The following is a 19,089-nucleotide window of genomic DNA, read 5'->3' as shown; positions in this document are numbered from 1 at the left end:
CCGGAGCGCACCGCATCCCGAGCCAGCTACGTGGTGCAAAGCCCCTCGCCCCGGGCACCCAGGCCACCTTTGCTGCCCATGTCAGTGCCACTGTGGCACCGGCAGCCCTGCAGGGCTGGGGTCCGGGGAGTGCCATGCCAGGGGAGGATGGCACCCAGGGATACCCTAGAGCCGGCACCCTGGCTTTTGGCTTCAGAGTGGCACAGGGCAGGTGTGAGGCACCAAATTTGCCACTTCGTGGCAGGGAGGTTGCTGGGACGGGGCACAGAAGAGGCCAGGGTCACCTGTTGTTGCACGGCCCCCCCAGCCGCGGGGCCGGCCCGCACCTCACAGCACCTCGCCTGCATCAGACACAGCGTGAGCGTGCCCAGGCAAGGACAAGCAGCTCCGGGCTGGCCATGGCCTCGGCTGCCTCCCGGCAGGCGTGGAAACAGCTCATTCCTTCCATGCTGTCACCACGGGAGGGGACGCGTTCTCACGCCACCCACCCCAAGCCGCAGCCTGCCCAACCTGGCTGCCGTCACCCGGGGACTCAATGGCAGCGCCGGGAGGAGGGGGCCAAACCGCCCGGGACGGGACCGGGCAGCAGCATGCAGCCAGGATGCAGCCCCGCAGCAGGAGGACCACGACCGGGACCTCCTGTGCCATGGGATGCAGCGGCACTGTGCCACGTCCCGACACGGGGGACATCCCCGCGAGGACGCCCGGCTGTCGGAGCAGGCGGCCGATGGCCAGGGCAGCAGTCGGGCAGCCCGGGACGCGGGGTGCAGGCAGCTCCCTCCCGCTGCCGCCCTCACCTTGTGCTTGGCCAGCTCGATCTCGCAGCTCTGCAGGTCGAGGCGCAGCAGCGTCGGGCCCTGCAGCTGCTCGGCGGTGCGGGACAGCCACTGCAGCAGCTCCTCCAGCTGGTGCTGGAACTGCCCCAGGCCCAGCAGAGCCGCCTCCAGCTGGTGCTGAACCGGCAAGGGTGGAATCGGGCACATGTTTGGTGGGAGCAATGGCAGCCCCAACGACGCGCCCAGCGCCCGCATGGCCCCACGCACCGCAGGGTACTGTGCACGCAGTGCCTGCATGGCCCCACGCACCCACCCGGCACCACGCACCCACGTGGCACCCCATGCACCCGCACAGCCCCCACGTACCCACATGGCACCCCATGCACCCACACGGCACCCCATGCACCCACCCTGCCACGGCTCTCGCCTCGTGCCGGTGCCAGATCCAGTCGACAGCTCAGGTGCCACCACCACTTCCCAGAGCCCCCAAGCCCCCGTGCCCAGGACAGCAGCGCCCACCCAGCCCTGCCCCATGCCCGGGATTGCCCCCGCACCAGCCAAGCCCCCTCCCTACCTGGCGGCTGACGATCTCCTCTTCCAGGCGGTCCCACCGCTGGCGGAAATCGCTGAGTGGGGCTGGGGGGTCCCCCTGCCCCGTGCCCCCCAGGCTGGCCTGGTGCCGCAGGCTCTCCACGTCCACCTTGCACTGGTAGAGCTCCCTCTTGAACTCCTGCGGGGCAGCGGTGAATGGGTGACCCCCAGCCCCGCACACGGAGACGGGGGTCTGCCGTGCCACCAGGCATGGCGTGGCACGGCGTGGCACGGCACGGCAGATCCAGGTCTGGTTTAGCACAGTACGGCATGGCACATCACAGCACGGTGTGGCATAGCATGGCAGAGCTGGGTCTGGCACACACTCTGCATGTTTTGGCACGGCACGGCACAGCATGGCACAGTTTGGCACAGCTTGGCACGGGCACCTGGGCACAGAGCTCCTCCTCGTGGAGAGCTGGGAGCCCTGCCTGCTCAGGGCACCTTTGCGGGGGGCAGGATTTGGCCACCCCGGGCAGGACTTGGCCACCCAGCGCCCACCAGTGCCGTGGAGGCACCAGCACCGTCCAACATGCCACACTTTCATCCCACTGCTGCCCCGAGCACCCCGCTTGCCCCCCACACTGACCCACACCTGACCCGAGGGCTCGGGGCCCCATCCTGCAGCACGGCCCACCTTCAGCTCCGCCAGCTGCTGCTGCACCATGTCCAGGTCCCCGCCGACGAGGAACTCCTCCGCGATGCGCAGCTCGGCCACGTCCAGCCACTCGAACAGCCGCTGGGGACAGAGAGGGACCATGGGGCCGGAGAAGGCGGGGGGACCCAGGCCCCCCAGCCCGTCCCCATCCCTGTCCCCACATGCCGGACACGTCAGCCCTGCCAGGCCTCCGGGATAGCTGTATCCCTGGGGGCACAGACACACTCACCCCCACGCTCTGCAGCCCCATGGCCAGGAGCGGGGCTGGGACCCGCCATGGTCCCCAGGGAGGGCTGGAGCACAGGGCAGGAGGGTGCTCCAGCCCCATTCCCACCGAGGGGAACCTCGATGTGGCAGGACACGGGCACGGCCGGCCCCGCTGCCCCCTGCCCTACAGCCCCACCAGCCCCAGTGCCCACCCAGGCCAGCCAGCCCCCCCCAAACCAAGGCAGCATCATGGCCCTGTAGCCCAGCTAGCCCCACACTCCTGCACAGCCCTGCTCCCCAGCCAGTCCCACTGCCGGGTCCCCCCTTTAGCCATGCCCAGGGACCACCCTGAGTGGCCCCACGGCCCCTCAGACCCCTGAGCGGGGATGGGAGGGTGACGCAGGTAGCAGGGCAGGCCAGTACATGGGGTGTCTGCCTGAGCGGACCCCCAGCACCCCACCTGCATGGTCTCCTGGTAGCTGACGGAGGCCTGGAGCTGCTCCTCGAGGCGGGCGTACCGTTCCGTCCACACCTTGTTCAGGCTGTGCCAGGAGGAGTAGAGCTGCGGCAGGGCGCGAGGGTCAGCGGCACCGCGCGGGGGGGCCGGGCACGAGGGTCAGCGGCACCGCGCGGGACGCTAACGCGTGGGGTGCAAGGGGCAGCGGCACCGCGGGGGGGGTCGGTGGGCACCAGCACAGGGTGCAAGAACCAGCCAGCCCCACCGCGGGGTGCGAGGGATGGTGGGCACCGGTGCGGGGTGCGAGGCTTGGCAGACACGTGGTCCCTTGTGCGGGGACGCCGGTCTGGGACAGCCACCCTCCATCCAGCCCAGCCCGGGGACATCCAGGGGACGCTGGCTCTGGGGAGCAACGCCTGCCCCTTCTCCAGGGTCCAGCTGCGGCTCAGCTCCGGGGACACCCCCATGCCCGCGAGCAGCATCCCCACGTCCCCGTCCCTTGCTGGACCCACGCCACTCACATCGTCCAGGCTCTTGGTGACGTCGGGCTTGTCAGGGTCCCCACAGGAGGACATCAGCTCCACGCCCAGGCTGCCCAGCGTGTCCAGCTCACCCTGCAGCGAGTCGATCTCCTCTCGCAGCGCCTGCGGACCAGGAGAGGGGGTGGCTCGGTGATGCCCGTGTCACGGGGCTGCCCGTGCCGCGGGGCTGCCCGCCAAGCTCCCAACCCCGTACCTGCAGGGTGCGGAGCCGTGTGCGGATGGCCTCGGGCTCGCCGCCGGCCTCTTCCAGCCCCAGCACCAGCTGCTGGGTGTCGCTCAGCGTCAGGGCCAGCTCGGAGAGACCGTGCCAGAAGCGGTCGGCCAGCGCCAGCAGCTCCCGCAGCCAGCGCTCCTGCTCCTGGCAGCGGCCCCGCAGGCAGCCCCACTGGGACAGCAGCTGCGCCGTCCGCTCCTGGATCCCTGCGGGACACGAGAGGGACGGGGGGGTCAGCCTAGGGCCCCTCGGGGTGCTGCGAGGGACCCGGCACCCCGACACAGCCCCGAACAGGGACGTGGCCCCGCCGGGATGCCCCGTGTGCGGGGATGCGCTGCCGTGCATGCACACCCGCCCGCGGGGCCGTGCCTGCCCCTCCGTGCCGTACCTCTGGCAGCTGCGTCGGAGTTTGCTGCCTGCATGCTGGCCAGCAGCTCGCTGCCCTGCGCCTGGACGGTCTCCAGGGCCACCCCCAGCTTCTCCAGCTCGCCCAGGGCCAGGCTGTTCTCGCGGATCTGCTCCCGAAGGTGGGCCGCGTCGCCGCGGACGGAGGGCTGGCTCTGCAGGCGGCTCTGCAGCCGCTCCAGGCATTCCAGCAGCAGGTCCATACGCTCGGTCAGCTGGGGAAGGTGCAGGGGGACCAGCCCGGTCACTTGAGGGGAAGCCCCAGGGGACACCAGCCCCCCGGTGCCGGCCCCGTACCTGGCTGTAACGCGGCAGAGCATCCTCCAGCAGGGCAGCCGCCTGGCGCACGCGTTCGCGGATGCGGCCATACTGCTCCTCCGCCTCCCGCCAGCGCTGCTGGAACGGGGCACCCTGCTCCGGGCTCAGCTCCACCAGCTGCGCCGAGACACGCTGCAGCTTCCCCATCAGGGGACGGTGCTCTGCGATGGCCTCCCGCAGGCACTGAGGGCAGAGGAAAGGCCGTGGGCACGCGTGGGGCCAGGTCAGGGCACGTGGGGATGTGCCCTGGTGCACCCCGGCACTGCCCTGGCTCTGCTCCCAGCGCACGGTACTCCTGCGTGTCGGGTGCCCCAGCGCAGCGGTCCCTGCAGCGGTGCCACCTCCGTCCCGTCGCAGACCGCAGGCTGCACCGCCGCCTCTCCGCTCCCGACCCCGCGTGTCCCTGCCTTCGCCTTCTCCTTCCCCGTGCCCCGGCTGGGGCCACCCTGCCCTCACCTGCAGCAACGCCTGCTGTTCCTTGAAGGCCTCGTAGCTGATGGCGTTGGGGGAAAGCTGCACCCCGACGACCTGCGTCTCCTCCAGCCAGGGCGACAGCTCCTCGTGGGCCTCGGAGAACTGGGCGAGCAGGGACTGGGCGTGCTCCAGCTGCACGGCGCAGGCTCCGCTGCGCAGGAAGAGCTGCTCCGTGCGCTCCCGCAGTGCCTGCACCGAGGGCTGTGGAGACGGGCGGCTCACCGGGGCGCTGGGGACACGGGGCACGGCCGTCCCCTGGTGCAAGCGGGCCCTGCCGCGGCAGCATCCCACCCAGCACCCACCGGTGCAGCCCCGGCACGGCCGCTCACCTGGAGGTGCTGCTGCAGGGGCGCGGGGCAGGAGCGGAGCAGCGGGTCCGAGATCCCCAGCAGACGCTCCACCAGTCCCCGGTGGTGCAGGATCTCAGCGGAGAGCAGCTGGAAGACAGAGGCGTGTGGGTGCCAGGTCCTGCAGAGACGTCGGCAGGTCCACGCACGCGTGACTTGGGGGTCAGCGCAGGAGCCCACCGGAGCGGGAACACAAAGCTGGAGTCCCCGGGGAATTCTGGGCGCCCCTTTGGGGTGTGGGTACCAGTGGTCAGCGCTGCAGACCCACCTTCTGATCGGAGAGCTGTGAGCGGAGGGCCTGGGCATCCAGCTGCACCCGGCCGATCTCCTCCAGCCGCTCGCCGAGCCCAGCCAAGCGGGCGAGCTGGGAGTCCAGGATCTGCTCAAACTGCAGCGGAGAGGAGAGCCGTCAGCCGTGCCGGCAGGGCGGACACGCGCACCGGGGCGGCCTCTCTGGGACAAAGACCCCCCCCGTGCATCTGCTGCTGGTTAGCCTGGGACCTTCTGCCATAACCTGGTGTATCCCATCCAGGCGTGTCCCTCCAGACCCGGCTCCCCTGTGCCTCCCGCTGCAGGCAGCAATGCTGTGGGGCCGGGGAGCGGTGAAGGGGGCAGAGGGTGATGGACCCCAGAGCCCCGTGTCCCACACCTTTTCCCTGTCGCTCGTGCTGACCGGGGGCTCCTGGCCGCCGTGCTGGCTGTCCCAGGAGGCCAGCTCCTTCTCCATGCGGCCCAGCCAAAGCGCCAGGTCCTCCTGGGCAGTGCCCAGGCGGGACGAGGCCTCCAGGGTCTGCCCCAGCCGGTGCATGGTGTCGGCGCTGCTCTGGCCCACGATGAGATACCGCATCCTCAGGGACTCCATCTTCTCCTGTGCCAGCTGGGCCTCCTCCCCTGCGGCAGCACCGTGGCTGGCATCAGTGCCGCTGCAGCCAGCGTCCCTGGGGCCGGGGACCGGCCGCACCGACGCCTTCCCTTCCCCGTGCTGGTCACTCTGCCCCGATCTTCCCCTGCGCCTGCTCCTCCTCTGCTTCTCCTGGACCCGGCTCTGGCCCCTCATCCCCATCGCAGGCAAAATTCAACTCCCCAGCTGCCCCCCGCTGCCAGTGCACCCCATCCCACCATGCCCCTGATGCCCACGGGCCAGGCTCTCCCCTGGCCCCTCTCCATCCAATGGTATGCTGTGTGCCCCAACACGCGATGCCGTGCCCCCGCAGCCACCGGTGGGGAGCGGAGCGCCCCGAGGACACCCAGCACCCTGGGGTCCCCTCGCTAGGCTGGGCTGCTCCCTCGCCAGGACGTGCCTTGGTGCTGGCACAGCCCAGGGCAGCACTCATTCCCTCCCACGTCCCGTGGTCCCGACTCTGCGGCCGCCGCTTCCAGCCAACCCCACTTACCTGTCACCATCTCCAGGACCCGCTGCCCGCTCTCCAGGGCGCCGTCCAGCTCTCCGAGCCGGCCGCGAATCTCCTCGCAAAGGGCCTGGGGCGAGAGGCTCCCGTGGCAGCGACTGCTGCGGACGCCGCTCCCCCCATCCCCGCTGCACCCACGGGTGTCCCCCCCCGTCCCCACCGCCACCCCCAGCCCTCCCCATGGCCCCGCTCGCAGCTCCCCCCGCCTCACCGTGCCCCGCTCGCCCGACCCGTGCCACAGCGGGTGCCCGAGCCCACCCTGCACCCAAGCCCGGCTCCGACCTGGGTTTGCCGGTGGGCGTCCTGCAAGCGGCTGACGCAGCCGTTGGCGCGCCAGAGCTGGGCCAGCTGCCGCTCCGTGGCACCGAGCCACTCCTGGAAGGAGTCCACAGCCTCCTGGAAGTCCTGTGCCGCTGGCAGGATCCGCTCCAGGCAGCCGTACCTGCGCCGGGAAGGCTGGGTGAGCCAGGGAGGGCAACAGCCCCCAGCCTTGCGGGTGCAAGACTGAGATCCTGGCTGGAAAAGCCTCCTCTCCCCCTGCCACCAGGGCTGGGCGCCCAGTTCCCACATCTGGGATGCCCCTGCCCTGCGCTCCCCACCCCAAAACTTCCCACCCTGAATGCGAGGGGTGAGGCGAGGCCAGCATCCCCCACCCAGCCCCGGCGGCACCAGGAGCATCCCGAGGACAGGCTGCAGGTGTCCTGGGCTGAGGGTCCCGCTTCATCCCAGCAAGGGCTGGGAACACAGGGACGCAGGATGAGGCAGCCCCTGCCAGGCTGCGCCAGCCCCAGCCCGGTTCCATGACCCTGTCCGCTGCAGGGCAGGACCCCCCCTGCCCCGGCATCACCCTGACAACCAGGCTGGGCACTGGCACGGCCACGCTGGGGCATCTGGCCGCGCTGCTCCGCTCCAGGCCCAGCGGCACCCCAGCGAGCTCCGCTGTCGCTTGCGGCAAAGGGCCAGCTCTCACCCCGGTGCTCCGGGGCCTCGCGCCGGACCAGCTGCAAAGCCACAGACCCGCTGACCCCGGGGCCGGGAAGGAGGATTGAGATGTGCCAAGAGCCTGGCCCAAAGCAGAGCCCTTGCCCGCCGCTCTGCGCGGTGCATGCCGGAACCACACCGGACCGAGCCCCTCACTTGCCAGCAGCAGGGAGGGCCGGGCAGTGCAGCGAGGCGATGGTGCATCCCCGGCTGGCAGAGCCCCGGGGGGGCTGCAGGGACCAACCCTGCACCACACACGGCTGGAGGCGGTGCGGTCTGCGGGGCACGGTGCAGCCCCGGCGTGTGGGATGAGGATGAGGATGGGGACGGTCCCTCTGCCGGGGCAGCCCCAGCACGAGAGGGGCAGAGCACACTGCTGCTGCATGGAGGGATGGCGGGGGGGGTCACGGCACCGCAGCCGGCTGTCGAGACAGCCTGTGTAGGCAGGGATGGGGCTGCCGACGCCACTGAGGAAGGTCTCAGCCCTGACCCACCTGGCTTCAGCCTCCTGCATCAGCTTGCCCCACTTCTCCCCGAGGCCAGAGAGGCTGCCGCTCCCCTCGGGCACCAGCGTGCCGGAGCCGTGTGCCGATGGCACGGGTCTGTCCTGCAGGACGAGCTCCACCCGCGGCCTCCGCTCCTCCAGCAGCCGCTTCAGGAGCTGCAAGGCAACGGGGCAGGGTGCTGTGCCGGGGACCCCCCCTCCCTCCCGCACCGTCTCGGCACAGCCCGGCGCCGCGGGCAGACAGCCGGCAGCCCCAGAACGGCCGCTCTGCCCCCAGCCCCCTAATCCCCGGCTGGAGAGCGGCGTGGGTGGGACGCGCCAGCCCGGATCTGCTGACCTTCTGCTCCTCCAGCTGGGCCTTCGCCACCTTCACCTCCGCCGAGGGCGGCTTCTGGTTGCTCACCAGCTCCTCCATGTCAGCCACCCAGGCCAGCAGGCTCTCCAGCGTGTCCTGGGCTCGCTCCGTGCCCGCCGCCTCCTCCAGGACAGGGACAGCCCGCAGGGACACCTGGGGAGAGAGGTGGCTGAGCCGCCCGGGCGGGCGGAGGGCAGCCGTGGGGCAGCCGTGGGGCTGGAGTGAACCCCTCCATGCCACCATGCCCTGTCGGGGAGGCGATGCCAGGGGACGGAGGGACCCGGCCCTGCCCAGGTCCCCCCTCGTATCCCCTTCTCGCCGCATCGGCAGGGCTGTGCCGAGACGGGCTCTCTACAGACCAACGCTCCTCCTCGGGGCCAAAGGACCGGGCGCTGCCCGCGGGGCTCCCCAAAGCAGGGGCTGCGCACCCCAGGCACGCCCCATGCCACGCGGACCCCCTCCGGACACGCAGCCCCCACCAGCTGCGGCAGAGGGGAGGGGGTCAGCCCCATCCTCCGGCACCCGTCTGGGTGCTGAGCGCCGACCCGAAGCGCTGGGGTGGTGGGGGGGTGCCGCCGGCCCTGCCCGCACAAGGGCACCGTGGGCCGCGCACACCGGCCGGCGCGTGGGGCGCAGACCCCCGTTGGCGCAGGAGAGCCCCACGCGAGCCCCGGCCAAGGGAGACAAAGGCTAAGACTCGCTTGCGGAGACAAGCGTGCCGGCAGAGCAGCCCCGCGGCGTGGGGCCGGCGCAGCGTCTTCAGCGGCGAGGGTCCCTGCCCGGCAGTCACCTCTGCGGCATCCGTGTGTCCGGAGCGGCCGCCGGCCGCCAGCTCCCCGGCGCGCTCCGTCAGCACCGTGACCGTCCGGGTGACCAGGGGCTCCCCGCCCTTCTCGCCGGCCGGGTACTCGGTCACCTCCACGATCTCCGTCACGATGGTCTCGGTCACCTCCGTCACCTCCGTCACCTCCCGGGTGGTGACGGGTTTCCAGGACCAGGCGCTCCGGGGGGCGCTGGCCCGGGGGGGTGTCCAGGCTGCGCCCCCCGCCTGCCCCTGCCCCTTCAGCGGGACGCAGGCCGTGCTCCCGTTCTGCACCGCCACCTCCGACTGGCTGCGCTTCAGCACGGGGCTGCCCGGCCGGCTCCGGCCGGCACTGGGTACTGGGCTCCAGCCGTTCTCCACCGGCACCGGCGGCTTCTCCAGCGGCCCCGGCCAGGCCTCCGCGATGCTTCTGCCGGGCGGCTGCCCCGCGTCCAGCCCCAGGTCCCGGAGCTGCGGCTCCCGGAGGAGCTCCTCTGACCGCCGGCTCTTCTCGCCCAGGCAGCTGGGCCGGCTCACCGAGTTCCCCATGGCACAGGCACGGGCGCCGGGCCCCCGCCTCAAATCCCGGCCTGAAACAAGCCAGGAGGACGCGCGTTATCGGAGCCACCGCGAGGCTGCACGGCGCCCGGACCCCGTCCTGCGCCCAGGGGCACCCTCTCCCACCCCCGCTCCCAGCTGCGCCTCTGCCCCGGGCAGCTGCAGGTGCTGCCCAAATTCCTGCACGGGCTTTGGGGGGGTCCCAGCCCCCCACACCCCCCCCGAGCAAAGGGCTGCCGAGAGCCGGGGCCCTGGGGACAGGCGCTGGCCGTCACCTAGGGCCAAGCGGAGGGAGGGGACCCCGAGGGATCCGCGGCGTTGCCACCCCTCGTCTGGCAGCGTGTGGGGTGCGGGTCCCTGCACGGCAGGAGCGCGTCTCCGTAACAGACACGTAAATGACGGGTACCGGGAGGCAGCGCAGGGCGCCCAGCAGACAGGCAGATGCTCCCGACCGGCATCGCTTTGTGCCATTAGATTAACTCGGAGGCCAGCGGAGCCGGGAGAAAAGAGCCATCTGTCTGCTGGGCCTGACAAAGGCGGCCCGGGGATCTGCTGGGGGGAGCGGGGCTGGGGGCCATCCGTCTGGGAGCACCCACCCGGCAGGCAGGCAGGCAGGCAGGCAGGCAGGCTCCCCACCCTGCCGCAGCCATAAATCCCCCGCGCCACCCGGCAGGACCCTCCCACGCCAGCGCCCTGCCAGAGCCCCGCCGCAGCCGCACCGCTGCCTGCGCCCCGACCCACCGCTGCCTGCGCCCCGACCCACCGCCCAGACCCCGCACCCGGGCGTGCACACCCCTGTGCACACCCAGACTCCCACATGTGCACACACACCCGTCTGCACCCACCCACACCGGGTCTGTGCACCAACATCCCCCTGCCCCCAGGCTGGGGCTCTGCGTGTACGTGTACCCCCGCACCCCACCGACCCCTCTGCTCACACCCCTCCAGCTGGGCATCCCACCCCCGGTGTGGGCCTGGGTGCTGCGTGCACCCACCAAAGGGCCGTGCCAGCGTGCATGGTGCACACACGCTCCACACATGTGCACACGCTGCAGCGGGACTGCACACACACACACACACACACACACACACACACACCACGCTTTACACGCCCCCCCCCCAATCTGCTGTGCCACACACGCGCCGCTGCCGCACACCCAGCAACAGGCAGAGACCCCCGCACCACCACACGCCTGCATCAACAGGGCGACACGCGACGTGCAAACATGCCCACGTCAGCTGCGTGCACATGCAACAGGAGCGCACCGGGGCCAGCCTGCTCCACGCGTCCGCAGCGGCTGTTGCACCCCGGGGCACACACTCCCGCGTGGAAGCGTGCATGCACCAAGCCCCCCGCACACACGCCGCGGCACACGCCGCGGGCAGTCCTCGTGCACGGGGTCACCGTGCACACTCACACGCGCCTGCAGCTCGCGGCGGGGCCCTGACATGCACGCACGGCATCGCTCAGCCCCGGCAGCGTCCCCGTCATCCCCCCCCCATCACTCGACCTGCGTGGATGGGCTCCCACGGGGCAGCACGGGTGGAGGATCACGCCAGGGCCACCGGGCCGGCGAGGCGAAGGGTGATTTGGGCAGACCCCACACCACACGCTCCGGGCGCATCACTGGCCTCTCCCCCGGCTCCCCCCCCCCGCCGCAGCAGCCAGCCCCGGCCGCGGGGACACGGCGCAGCTGCCCCGGGACACGCTCCCCCCGTGGCGGGCAGGCAGGCAGGCAGTGCGGGCAGCAGCCAGGGTACCCTGCCCGCAGCCCTGCCCGCAGCCCTGCCCGCAGCCCTGCCCGCAGCCCCCGCCCGGCTCGGCCCCAGGCACCCCCCCCCAGGTCTCGCTCGCCGGCCCTCGGCAACCCCTCCGCGCAGGGTCCACGGACACGGGTGGGCACGAACACGGACACGGACCCGGACACGGAGCCGCCCCAGCACCCCCCGCCCCGCCGGGCTGTCCGGCACTCACCCCTCGGCGGAGCCGGGCGTCCATGGGGCCGGGACCGGGACCGGGCCGGACCGGGGGGGGGGGGGGGTCCGCCGCCGCCGCCCCCGCTACCCGCCGCGCCACCGGGCCATGGCGGGGGCCGAGCCGGCGGGCGGAGCCGGGACGCGGGGGGGGGGGGTTGGGGGGGACCCGGCCCGGCCCGGCCCGGCCCGTGCGGGGCGGCGGAGCGGAGCGGGGCGGAGCGGGGCTCGGCCCCCCGTTACCGCCGCCCGGGCATCGCCCGCCCCGGCCCCGCCGCCTTTGTGCGCTGCGCCCCGCGGCCGGGCGGTGCGGGGAGGGGAACGGCGGGGATGGGGACGGGGCGGCCCCGCCGGCGGCACCGGGCAGCACCGGGCGGGCTGGAACCCACCGGCACGGCACTGCACCGGCACGGCTCGGCACGGCTCGGCAGGGCCGACCCCGCCGCACACACACACACACCCCCCCACACCCCCCCCCCCCCGCCGATACAATACGGCCGCCCGCGTTAACTCTTTGCTCGCTGAACGGCGCCGTTACCGGGGAAACCCCCGGGGACTCGCAGCCATCCCGGGCGGGGGGAGGGGAGCGGTGCCGTTCCCACCGCCCGTCCCGCACGGCGCTGACCCCGGGGGGGGCAGCCCGGGCACCCCCCCACACCCCCCACCTGCCCCCGCCCGCACCTGCCCCCGCACCGGCACCGGGAGGCCAGGATCCGTCCCTGCCCCGGGCTGTGCCTGCCCCGCAGCCGTGCATGCACTGCATCCCCTGCGTGCCTGCACCCCAGCCCCACGGCAGCACAGCCCCACGCCGGCACAGCCCCACGGCAGCACAGCCCCACGGCGGCACAGCCCCTCCAGCTCTGCACTTGCACCCCTCCGGGGTGCGCTGACCCCCCCACCCCACCCTGGCTCCAGCCCCCCCCCCCCGGATCACAGCGCTGCTGTGGTCACGTTGGGGGTACAGCCCCGCTCCCCAGAGGTTTTGCGGGCACAGGGGGGTCCTCAGCCAGCCTCGGCAGAGCGGGGCAGGGATGGGGCGGCTGGCCTGGGCTGCAGAGATGCTACAGCAAAGCCCACCGCCCGCCTGCCCCTGAGAGCCCCGGTCCTCCGGGCACGGAGCACGGGGACCCCCTCCTGTCCCTGCCCTGGATGCAGGAGGGACTCGGGTTGGGGGGGCAAGGGGCTGCCAGAGGTGCCAGGGTGGGGCTCTGCTCCTGCCCGGGGTGCACGTGGCACGAGCCCCATCCTCGGCCTGCCTGGCCCCAGCTCTGGCACAGCGGCCCCCGGGGTGGGGGGGGGTCCTGCCCCGCACAAAGGAGCGGGTGCCCCTCGCCGGGCCCCGGGGAGCGCGGGGGGCCGCTGCAAGGAGCGTCGCGCTGCCTTGATGGATGGGGCTCCCATGGGATCTCCTGAAAGCAGCGGGCGGAGGGGCCGGGGGGCTTTGTCTGCTCGGCTGCCAGAGACGCTGCAGGGAATTAGCATAACCCGGGCTCTCCTGCGGCACCACACCATCTTCCCCGCTCGGCTTCGGCGCCTTCCCGCCGGCGGCAGCGAGGAGCTCAGCACCCGGTGCTGGATCTGTGCGTGGGCGCCCTGCCGAGCCACGGGCTCCCTCGGGGGGGTGGTTCTGGGCGTCCCCAGCTGAACCGGGCCAAGCAGGCAGGACCTGGGCCTGGCTGATGGTGCTGAGCACCTGGGCGCTCTGGGTTGCCTCTGTGCTGGGGAAGATGCTGTCCCGCTAAGCTCCACAAAGAGGGGCTGGCCTGGGGGGGGGGGGGGGGGGCTGCTCCCCTCGCCCACCACCCTCGCCCCATGGCTCAGTCCACCACCTCCAGCAACGCAGCTCCCGCCCTCCTCCCTGCCGCCCCACGGGGGGCAACGCACAAGGCTTGGGACCCCCGGGCTCAGCTACTGCGCCAGCGTGGCACCCCACAGCACCCGGCCGGGACCCCGCGTGGCAGGGACTGGGCAGGGGGCAACGAGCCGGCTCCTTCGACGGAGCGACTCGCTGCCTCCCGCCCCGCGCGCCTGCCGGGAGCTCGCCTGGCACGCTCCGCAGCCCCAGGTACGGGGCTGGGGGTGGCGCGGGCGCCCCGGGCAGAGGGAGCCCAGCGCGGGGCACTGGGCGAGAGCGGTCGGCTGGAATCCGCAGCCTCAGATCCCGGGAGCCGGGTGGGTTTCTCCTCGGCCTCGGCTTTGTCTACGCCGAGGCCGGGATGAATGGCCCTTTCAGTTTGTGCTGTCATGTGTGCGGAGGGAGCCCGTGTGCTGGCCAGGCCCGGAACAAAAGGAGCCGGCGAGGGACTGTTCGCGGGGCGGCGAGGAGGGGCCGGACAGGGCAGCCCCCGCTGCGGGTGCTCCCGCTGCCGCTCCGCGCAGACGGGGTGGCGGGAGCCGGCGGCCTGTGCCGGCCGGAGGCTGGGGCAAGGACACGCTAGCGCTCTCCCGACAACTTGCAGGGGGGCGGCGAGCTGAGGGGCATGCGAGGTCTGGGCAGCGGGGACACCACTGCATGTGTCTGGGCAGAGGGACACCCCTCGTGTGGCTGCACACCCCTCGCCTGGGCAGGGACATGGCTGCACACACCTTGCACGGCTGCACGCCCCATGCACAGCTGCACGCCCCATGCACAGCTGCACATCCCGTGCACGGCCCCGTGCGTGGTGCACAGCCCTCACCTGGGCAGGGGGACATGGCTGCACGCTCCCTGTGCACGGCTGCACACCCCTCATATGGCTGCACACCCCTCACCCGGGCAGGGACACAGCTGCACACACCTTGCATGGCTGCACGCCCCGTGCACGGCCCCGTGCATGGCTGCAGAGCCCTCGCCTGGGCAGGGGGACACGACTGCATGCTCCCTGTGCACGGCTGCACACCCCTCGCCTGGGCAGGGACACGGCTGCACACACCTTGCATGGCTGCACACCCCATGCACAGCTGCACAGACTGCGTACACAGCTGCGCGCACCGCCCGGGGCGGTGGAGCCATGGGACATGGCTGAGCCTGGAGCAGAAGGTGGTCCTGCCGCCAGCAGGGCTCCAAAGCAGCAATGCCACGAGTACTGGCAGGGCCACAGGTACCGCAGGCTCCGAGCCCACGGCAGCCGATGGTGGTATCAGCGGGGGGACGGAGGCACGCCTGGGCCATGGACTGGGGGAGCACTGTCAGGCTGGGAAGCGGCAACCGGGGACACGGGACCCTGCCCGGCCCGTGGGTGTCACCAGGAGGTTTGCAGGGCCGTGCCGAAGGGTTTCCCAGCTGGCCAGGGCCAGGCACCATCCTCTCTTTATGGGGACCAAGACCTCACCAGCCTCGGTGGAGACGTGGGCTGGGTCCTGCCTGGCTCTGAGCGGTTCTGCCGGCTGCCGCGCACCCGGGGCGAGCCCGTTACCTGCAGGGCATGGCCGGGCTCCGGCAGGGCAGGCAGCCTCTTCTCCACGGCGTCCAGCCAGTGCCGCAGGGCCAGCAGCTGCTCGTGCACTTCCAGCCTCCGCTCCGTCCACTCGCCCCGCTGCCACGCTCTGGGGAGAGAGCAGGGATGCGCTAGGCTCTGGGGTCGCACGGCTGCTGCCTCCCCTGCCCAGCACCGCGCTGAGACCAGCCTTTGCCGCCTGCCCTGCCCTGATCTCTGCCAAGAGGCGTCTTTGCCCGGGACCCCCTCGACTGCTCTTGCATGGGAAAGGGATGAAACGGTGCCTGGGGCTGCCAGCACCTCTCTGCCCGTGGCACCCACCTCTCCCCCATGGTGCTCCAGGGAGACGATGGCTCTACGAGACTGGGCACCAGGGACATAAGGACCTCAAAGACGACCCCACTCATGAACACCCCATGCACCCAACTGGCCAGTCAATGTGGATGCCAGGGCAGGCAGCTCCGCGGCTCCGCTCCCAGCAGACTCCGGACACCCCTCGCAGACTCCCCATAACCGGCCTTGCACCCCATCGCACCGGCGTGGCCAATGCCGGCTCAGCCACCTCTCCCCCTGCCTTGCCCATGCGCCCGTGCATCTCCACGCACCACCAGGCAGGCGTCCCCTGAGTCGTCCCCAGCCCCGCGTGCCCCTTGGCAGGGGATGCCCTGCAAAGGGAGCAATCCTGGGGCTGGTGGCCTCAGCCAGGTTTGCTGCCGGTACCTCTCTCCGAGTCCATGCCGTTGGCGAGATAAACCCAGTGCTGTCCCCACGGCCGCAGGCTCCCCACGCCTGCACCCAGTGCTTGCAGCTGTGCTTGGTCCCATCCCAGCTCGTCCCGGGGGGGGGACATTTCTTGCCCAAGCAGCTGACCCGCACTCCCCCTGTCCCAGCGGCTGACCCAGACCCCCAGGGCGGTGCAGGATTCACCCCAGCTCCCCTCATCGTGGTGCGGATGCCCATGCACACCCATGCAGTCCCCAGCAATGACCCGCCCCGACAAGGCACCTCGGCTCGTCCCGCTGTGCCCAGCGGGGCCCGTACCTCTCCATCTCCTCCCCATCCAGCGATGACCCCTCCACGCTCTTCCCAGAGAGACCGGCATCATCTGCAGCACAGCGCTTCTGCAAGGAGAGCAGAGGGACGGGTGGGGACGGGGTGTTGGGACCTGGCAAAGGGGCAGGAGGACGAGGCTCCACCAGCCTCCCCCCGGCACACCAGTGCAGATGGCTCGGGGTGTCGTTGTGTCCCCCCCCCAGGGACTGCCCTCCCTGCAGAAGGGCAGACGCCGGTCCATCCTCACCAGCCAGGGTAGACCACCCCCGGCTGGGACCCCCAACCTCCATCCTCCTCTCCAGCCTTGTGGCCCTCGCCCACCAGCCGTCACCGGTACCTGCAGGTTTTGGCTCTGCTCGTCTCGGTCTCCTCTGCTGGGATGAGCACCGCTCAACGTGGCGGTTCCCGCAGTGCTCCTGAATTTCCTGACTCTTTTTTACCCAGGATTGTTCCCAGATCTACACCTGCCAGCCCCTTCAGCTCATTCTGGTCGCTGGTCCCCGATGTCCCTACATCCACCCCACGCCAGGTCGCGCACTGCACAGCCCACGGTCTGGCGCCTGGCTGAGCCTAAACCAAGCCACGGCAAACTGACCCACAGCGCTTCCCAGCTCGGCCAGGGGCTCTGCTGCTCACCCACCTCGTACTTCCACCGTCCCCACAACCACCCCATTTCCCCAGCCCCACGCACAGGATCAGTCCCCTCTGCCCCGGCATGGCCAGTGCCATTGCTGCGGGCAGGCAGTATCTGCTGGAGGCAGCAGGGCTTGGGCAGGCAGGACATGGGGGGCGGCAGGAGAGGATCATCCTGGTTTTGGGGCTTTTCCAGCATAAGGAGTTGAACCCGAATCAGCCTTGGGCACCCTGCACACCCTCAGGGCACCCTGGACGGCGGAGCCAGCCCACTGCAGAGGCACGGAGCAATGGCATCTCAGACAAGAAGAAAAGGCGCAGGGATGGGCAGTGCCCCTCAAACCACGGCAGCCAGCACCTCGAAGCAGCCCGCGCAACCCGTGGCCGCGCACAGACAGTACACGTGGCCCCGTGGCACGTTTCTGGGAACGCGTGTCTGCGTGCAACGCGCCGTCCCGCTCCTGCACATGCCGGGGCAAACAAGGAGCGACGTTAACGGAGTGCTGTGAGGAGCGTGGCGTGCCGAGGCCATTCACCACGGTTTGCCGAGAGCCTGCAGGTATGGTGGGAGCTGCCACCCTCAGGCACCGTCAGCCGGGCTCAGCCCACTCAGGGCTGCGACGCCGGCAGAACTGAGCTGGGGCACCTCGGGGAGGTCCGGCCACGGCATGGGTGCCACGTGGAGCTGGCGGGACCAAAGCCACCATGTGCAGGAGGAGCAGCCCCCCCATGGCACCCTCTGAGCTGCACCCTCCCCCCCCACTCTCCCTTCCCCAAAATGCACCTCAGGGTACAGCCCAGCTTGGGGAGACACAGCCCTTGCCTCCCCCCGCCAGCTTCCACAGGGACCAGTGCCTCCCAGCAGAAACCTCCTTTGCTTCTGTGTCAGCACCAGAAGGGCCAGGACGGCGCAGCCATGGTGGTAAAGATAACACTTTATCAGCCGTACAAGCCCTTCTCTTGCTGCAGATCACCGCGCTGCGGGGAGAGGCAGCTGCCCGAGCTCTGCCAGCCCAGGAACCGCTGTCTGCAGAAGATGTCCCCAAGGTCACCTCCGGCTGTGCTTCCCGCTGCCATCGGCTGCCTGAGCCGTTGGAGGGTTCCCAGGGCCCTGGCTCTGCCACGAGCCGGCTCGGAGCCGTGCACCTTGTGCAGAGCCTGCGGCCGTTCCAGGCTCCGGTGCTGTGAGCTCAGCTGCTTTGCTGTGACAAGTGGAAGGAGATGCCACGTAAAAACAAGCCTAGGTGCAATGCCTCTCTGCACGGGCATGGAGACGGCAAGGATGAAGATGCCAGTGGCTGCTCCATGACCTGGCAGAGAAGCTGGGTTTGCAGGAGGGATCGCACCGTGCCTGTACCCAAAGGCTGAGGGAGATGCGCGCACTCCCACACAGTCCTGGGAGCCCTGCAACGAACCTGTCATTAACCCTGGTAACGCTTTGCCAGGTCACCTGGCTGAGCATAACGAGGGGGAGCAGTCTGTGCTGCTGCAGATGCCACTGGGAATCCCACAGAGGGAAATGGGAAAGCGTGTGGTGCCAGCGGCCGGAGCCCTGGAGAGGCTGGAGGAGGCCAGAGCAGGTGATGGACGTGCTGCAGCGAGCAGCAGGGTCTGGGCCGGGCTCCAGCCGGCAGCAAGGGGCCGCATCCAGCACAAAGGGCTGCAGAAACGTGCCCGGGGAAGGGAGGAAGGGGAGACACAGCCAGCTCTGAGGCTTCCATCAGAGGAGCAAGGGAGCCCGGTGCTCAGGAGCAAGCACACCCCTGGTTTGTTTTAGCCAGGGTGCAGCGAGGGCGGCTGCGGAGGTGCGGGAACGAGAGTGCAGGTGCTGCCAGAGAGGCTGCAGGAGCAGGAGGTAAAGCATGAACATGGGTTACGGTGGTGCCATGAGGATGGTGATGAGCACAAGACCTGAGCAAGGACAGGTCGACCACATGTCCAAGATGTTGTGCGCAGGCTCTGCCTGGGAGGAGAAATGGCTGAGGACCACGGGCTCGGTAAATGGGAGATAAAACTGATTTGATGCAGAAGTGACGCAGCGACGCTGCCCTGGCCAGCCACGGCAGCGGCCCCGGACAAGGCGCTGGTAACGTGGCTGAGCAGGAACAGCAGCATGCCCAGCGCTTGGGGCTGGACGGGACTGGGGGTCACTGGGAGGAAGCGGCGACCGATGCAGCTGCTGAGGAAGGAGCAGCAGGCAGGGCTCTGGTCAGAAACCTTGCCAGAAAAAGCAGCAAATTGCAAGAGGGTGCGCGGCCACATTCTGGCAAGGCTTTGCCTCCCGTAGGCACAGGCCAGGTTCCCGGGGTGGGAGCGAGAGCCACTGCTGGGCGAGCAGGGGAGCAGGCGTGAGCGCAGCACAACAGTGGGGGGGTATGGGGCAAATGGGGGCACGGGGCAAATGGGGGCATGGG

The 19,089-nt window shown here is 70.8% G+C and overlaps 1 protein-coding gene across 2 annotated transcripts in view; it reads right to left on the bottom strand.

Annotated features, from left to right (window-relative positions):
- The window catches only part of LOC128142162 (microtubule-actin cross-linking factor 1, isoforms 6/7-like), a 36,631-nt gene that overhangs the window by 10,110 nt on the left and 7,432 nt on the right, over positions 1–19,089 (bottom strand). Inside the window, exons 3-20 of one of the 2 annotated variants that reach the window (XM_052787963.1) lie at positions 16,031–16,110; positions 14,969–15,098; positions 8,222–8,392; positions 7,874–8,040; positions 6,681–6,840; positions 6,384–6,468; positions 5,639–5,880; positions 5,258–5,377; positions 4,972–5,079; positions 4,625–4,843; positions 4,148–4,351; positions 3,834–4,065; positions 3,425–3,651; positions 3,211–3,333; positions 2,693–2,794; positions 2,005–2,106; positions 1,351–1,506; positions 798–953 (exon numbers count right to left, since the gene is read on the bottom strand). In XM_052787963.1, the coding sequence (XP_052643923.1) occupies positions 798–953; positions 1,351–1,506; positions 2,005–2,106; positions 2,693–2,794; positions 3,211–3,333; positions 3,425–3,651; positions 3,834–4,065; positions 4,148–4,351; positions 4,625–4,843; positions 4,972–5,079; positions 5,258–5,377; positions 5,639–5,880; positions 6,384–6,468; positions 6,681–6,840; positions 7,874–8,040; positions 8,222–8,392; positions 14,969–15,098; positions 16,031–16,110 (2,784 nt within the window). Of the gene's footprint in view, positions 1–797; positions 954–1,350; positions 1,507–2,004; positions 2,107–2,692; positions 2,795–3,210; positions 3,334–3,424; positions 3,652–3,833; positions 4,066–4,147; positions 4,352–4,624; positions 4,844–4,971; positions 5,080–5,257; positions 5,378–5,638; positions 5,881–6,383; positions 6,469–6,680; positions 6,841–7,873; positions 8,041–8,221; positions 8,393–9,029; positions 9,632–14,968; positions 15,099–16,030; positions 16,111–19,089 lie in introns of those variants that run through there. The other variant, XM_052787964.1, reaches the window with a different exon arrangement.

Source organism: Harpia harpyja, chromosome 5 (genome assembly GCF_026419915.1).
Source record: "Harpia harpyja isolate bHarHar1 chromosome 5, bHarHar1 primary haplotype, whole genome shotgun sequence".
Lineage (NCBI taxonomy): Eukaryota > Metazoa > Chordata > Aves > Accipitriformes > Accipitridae > Harpia > Harpia harpyja.
This window is presented reverse-complemented; position numbering and strand designations above follow the sequence as displayed.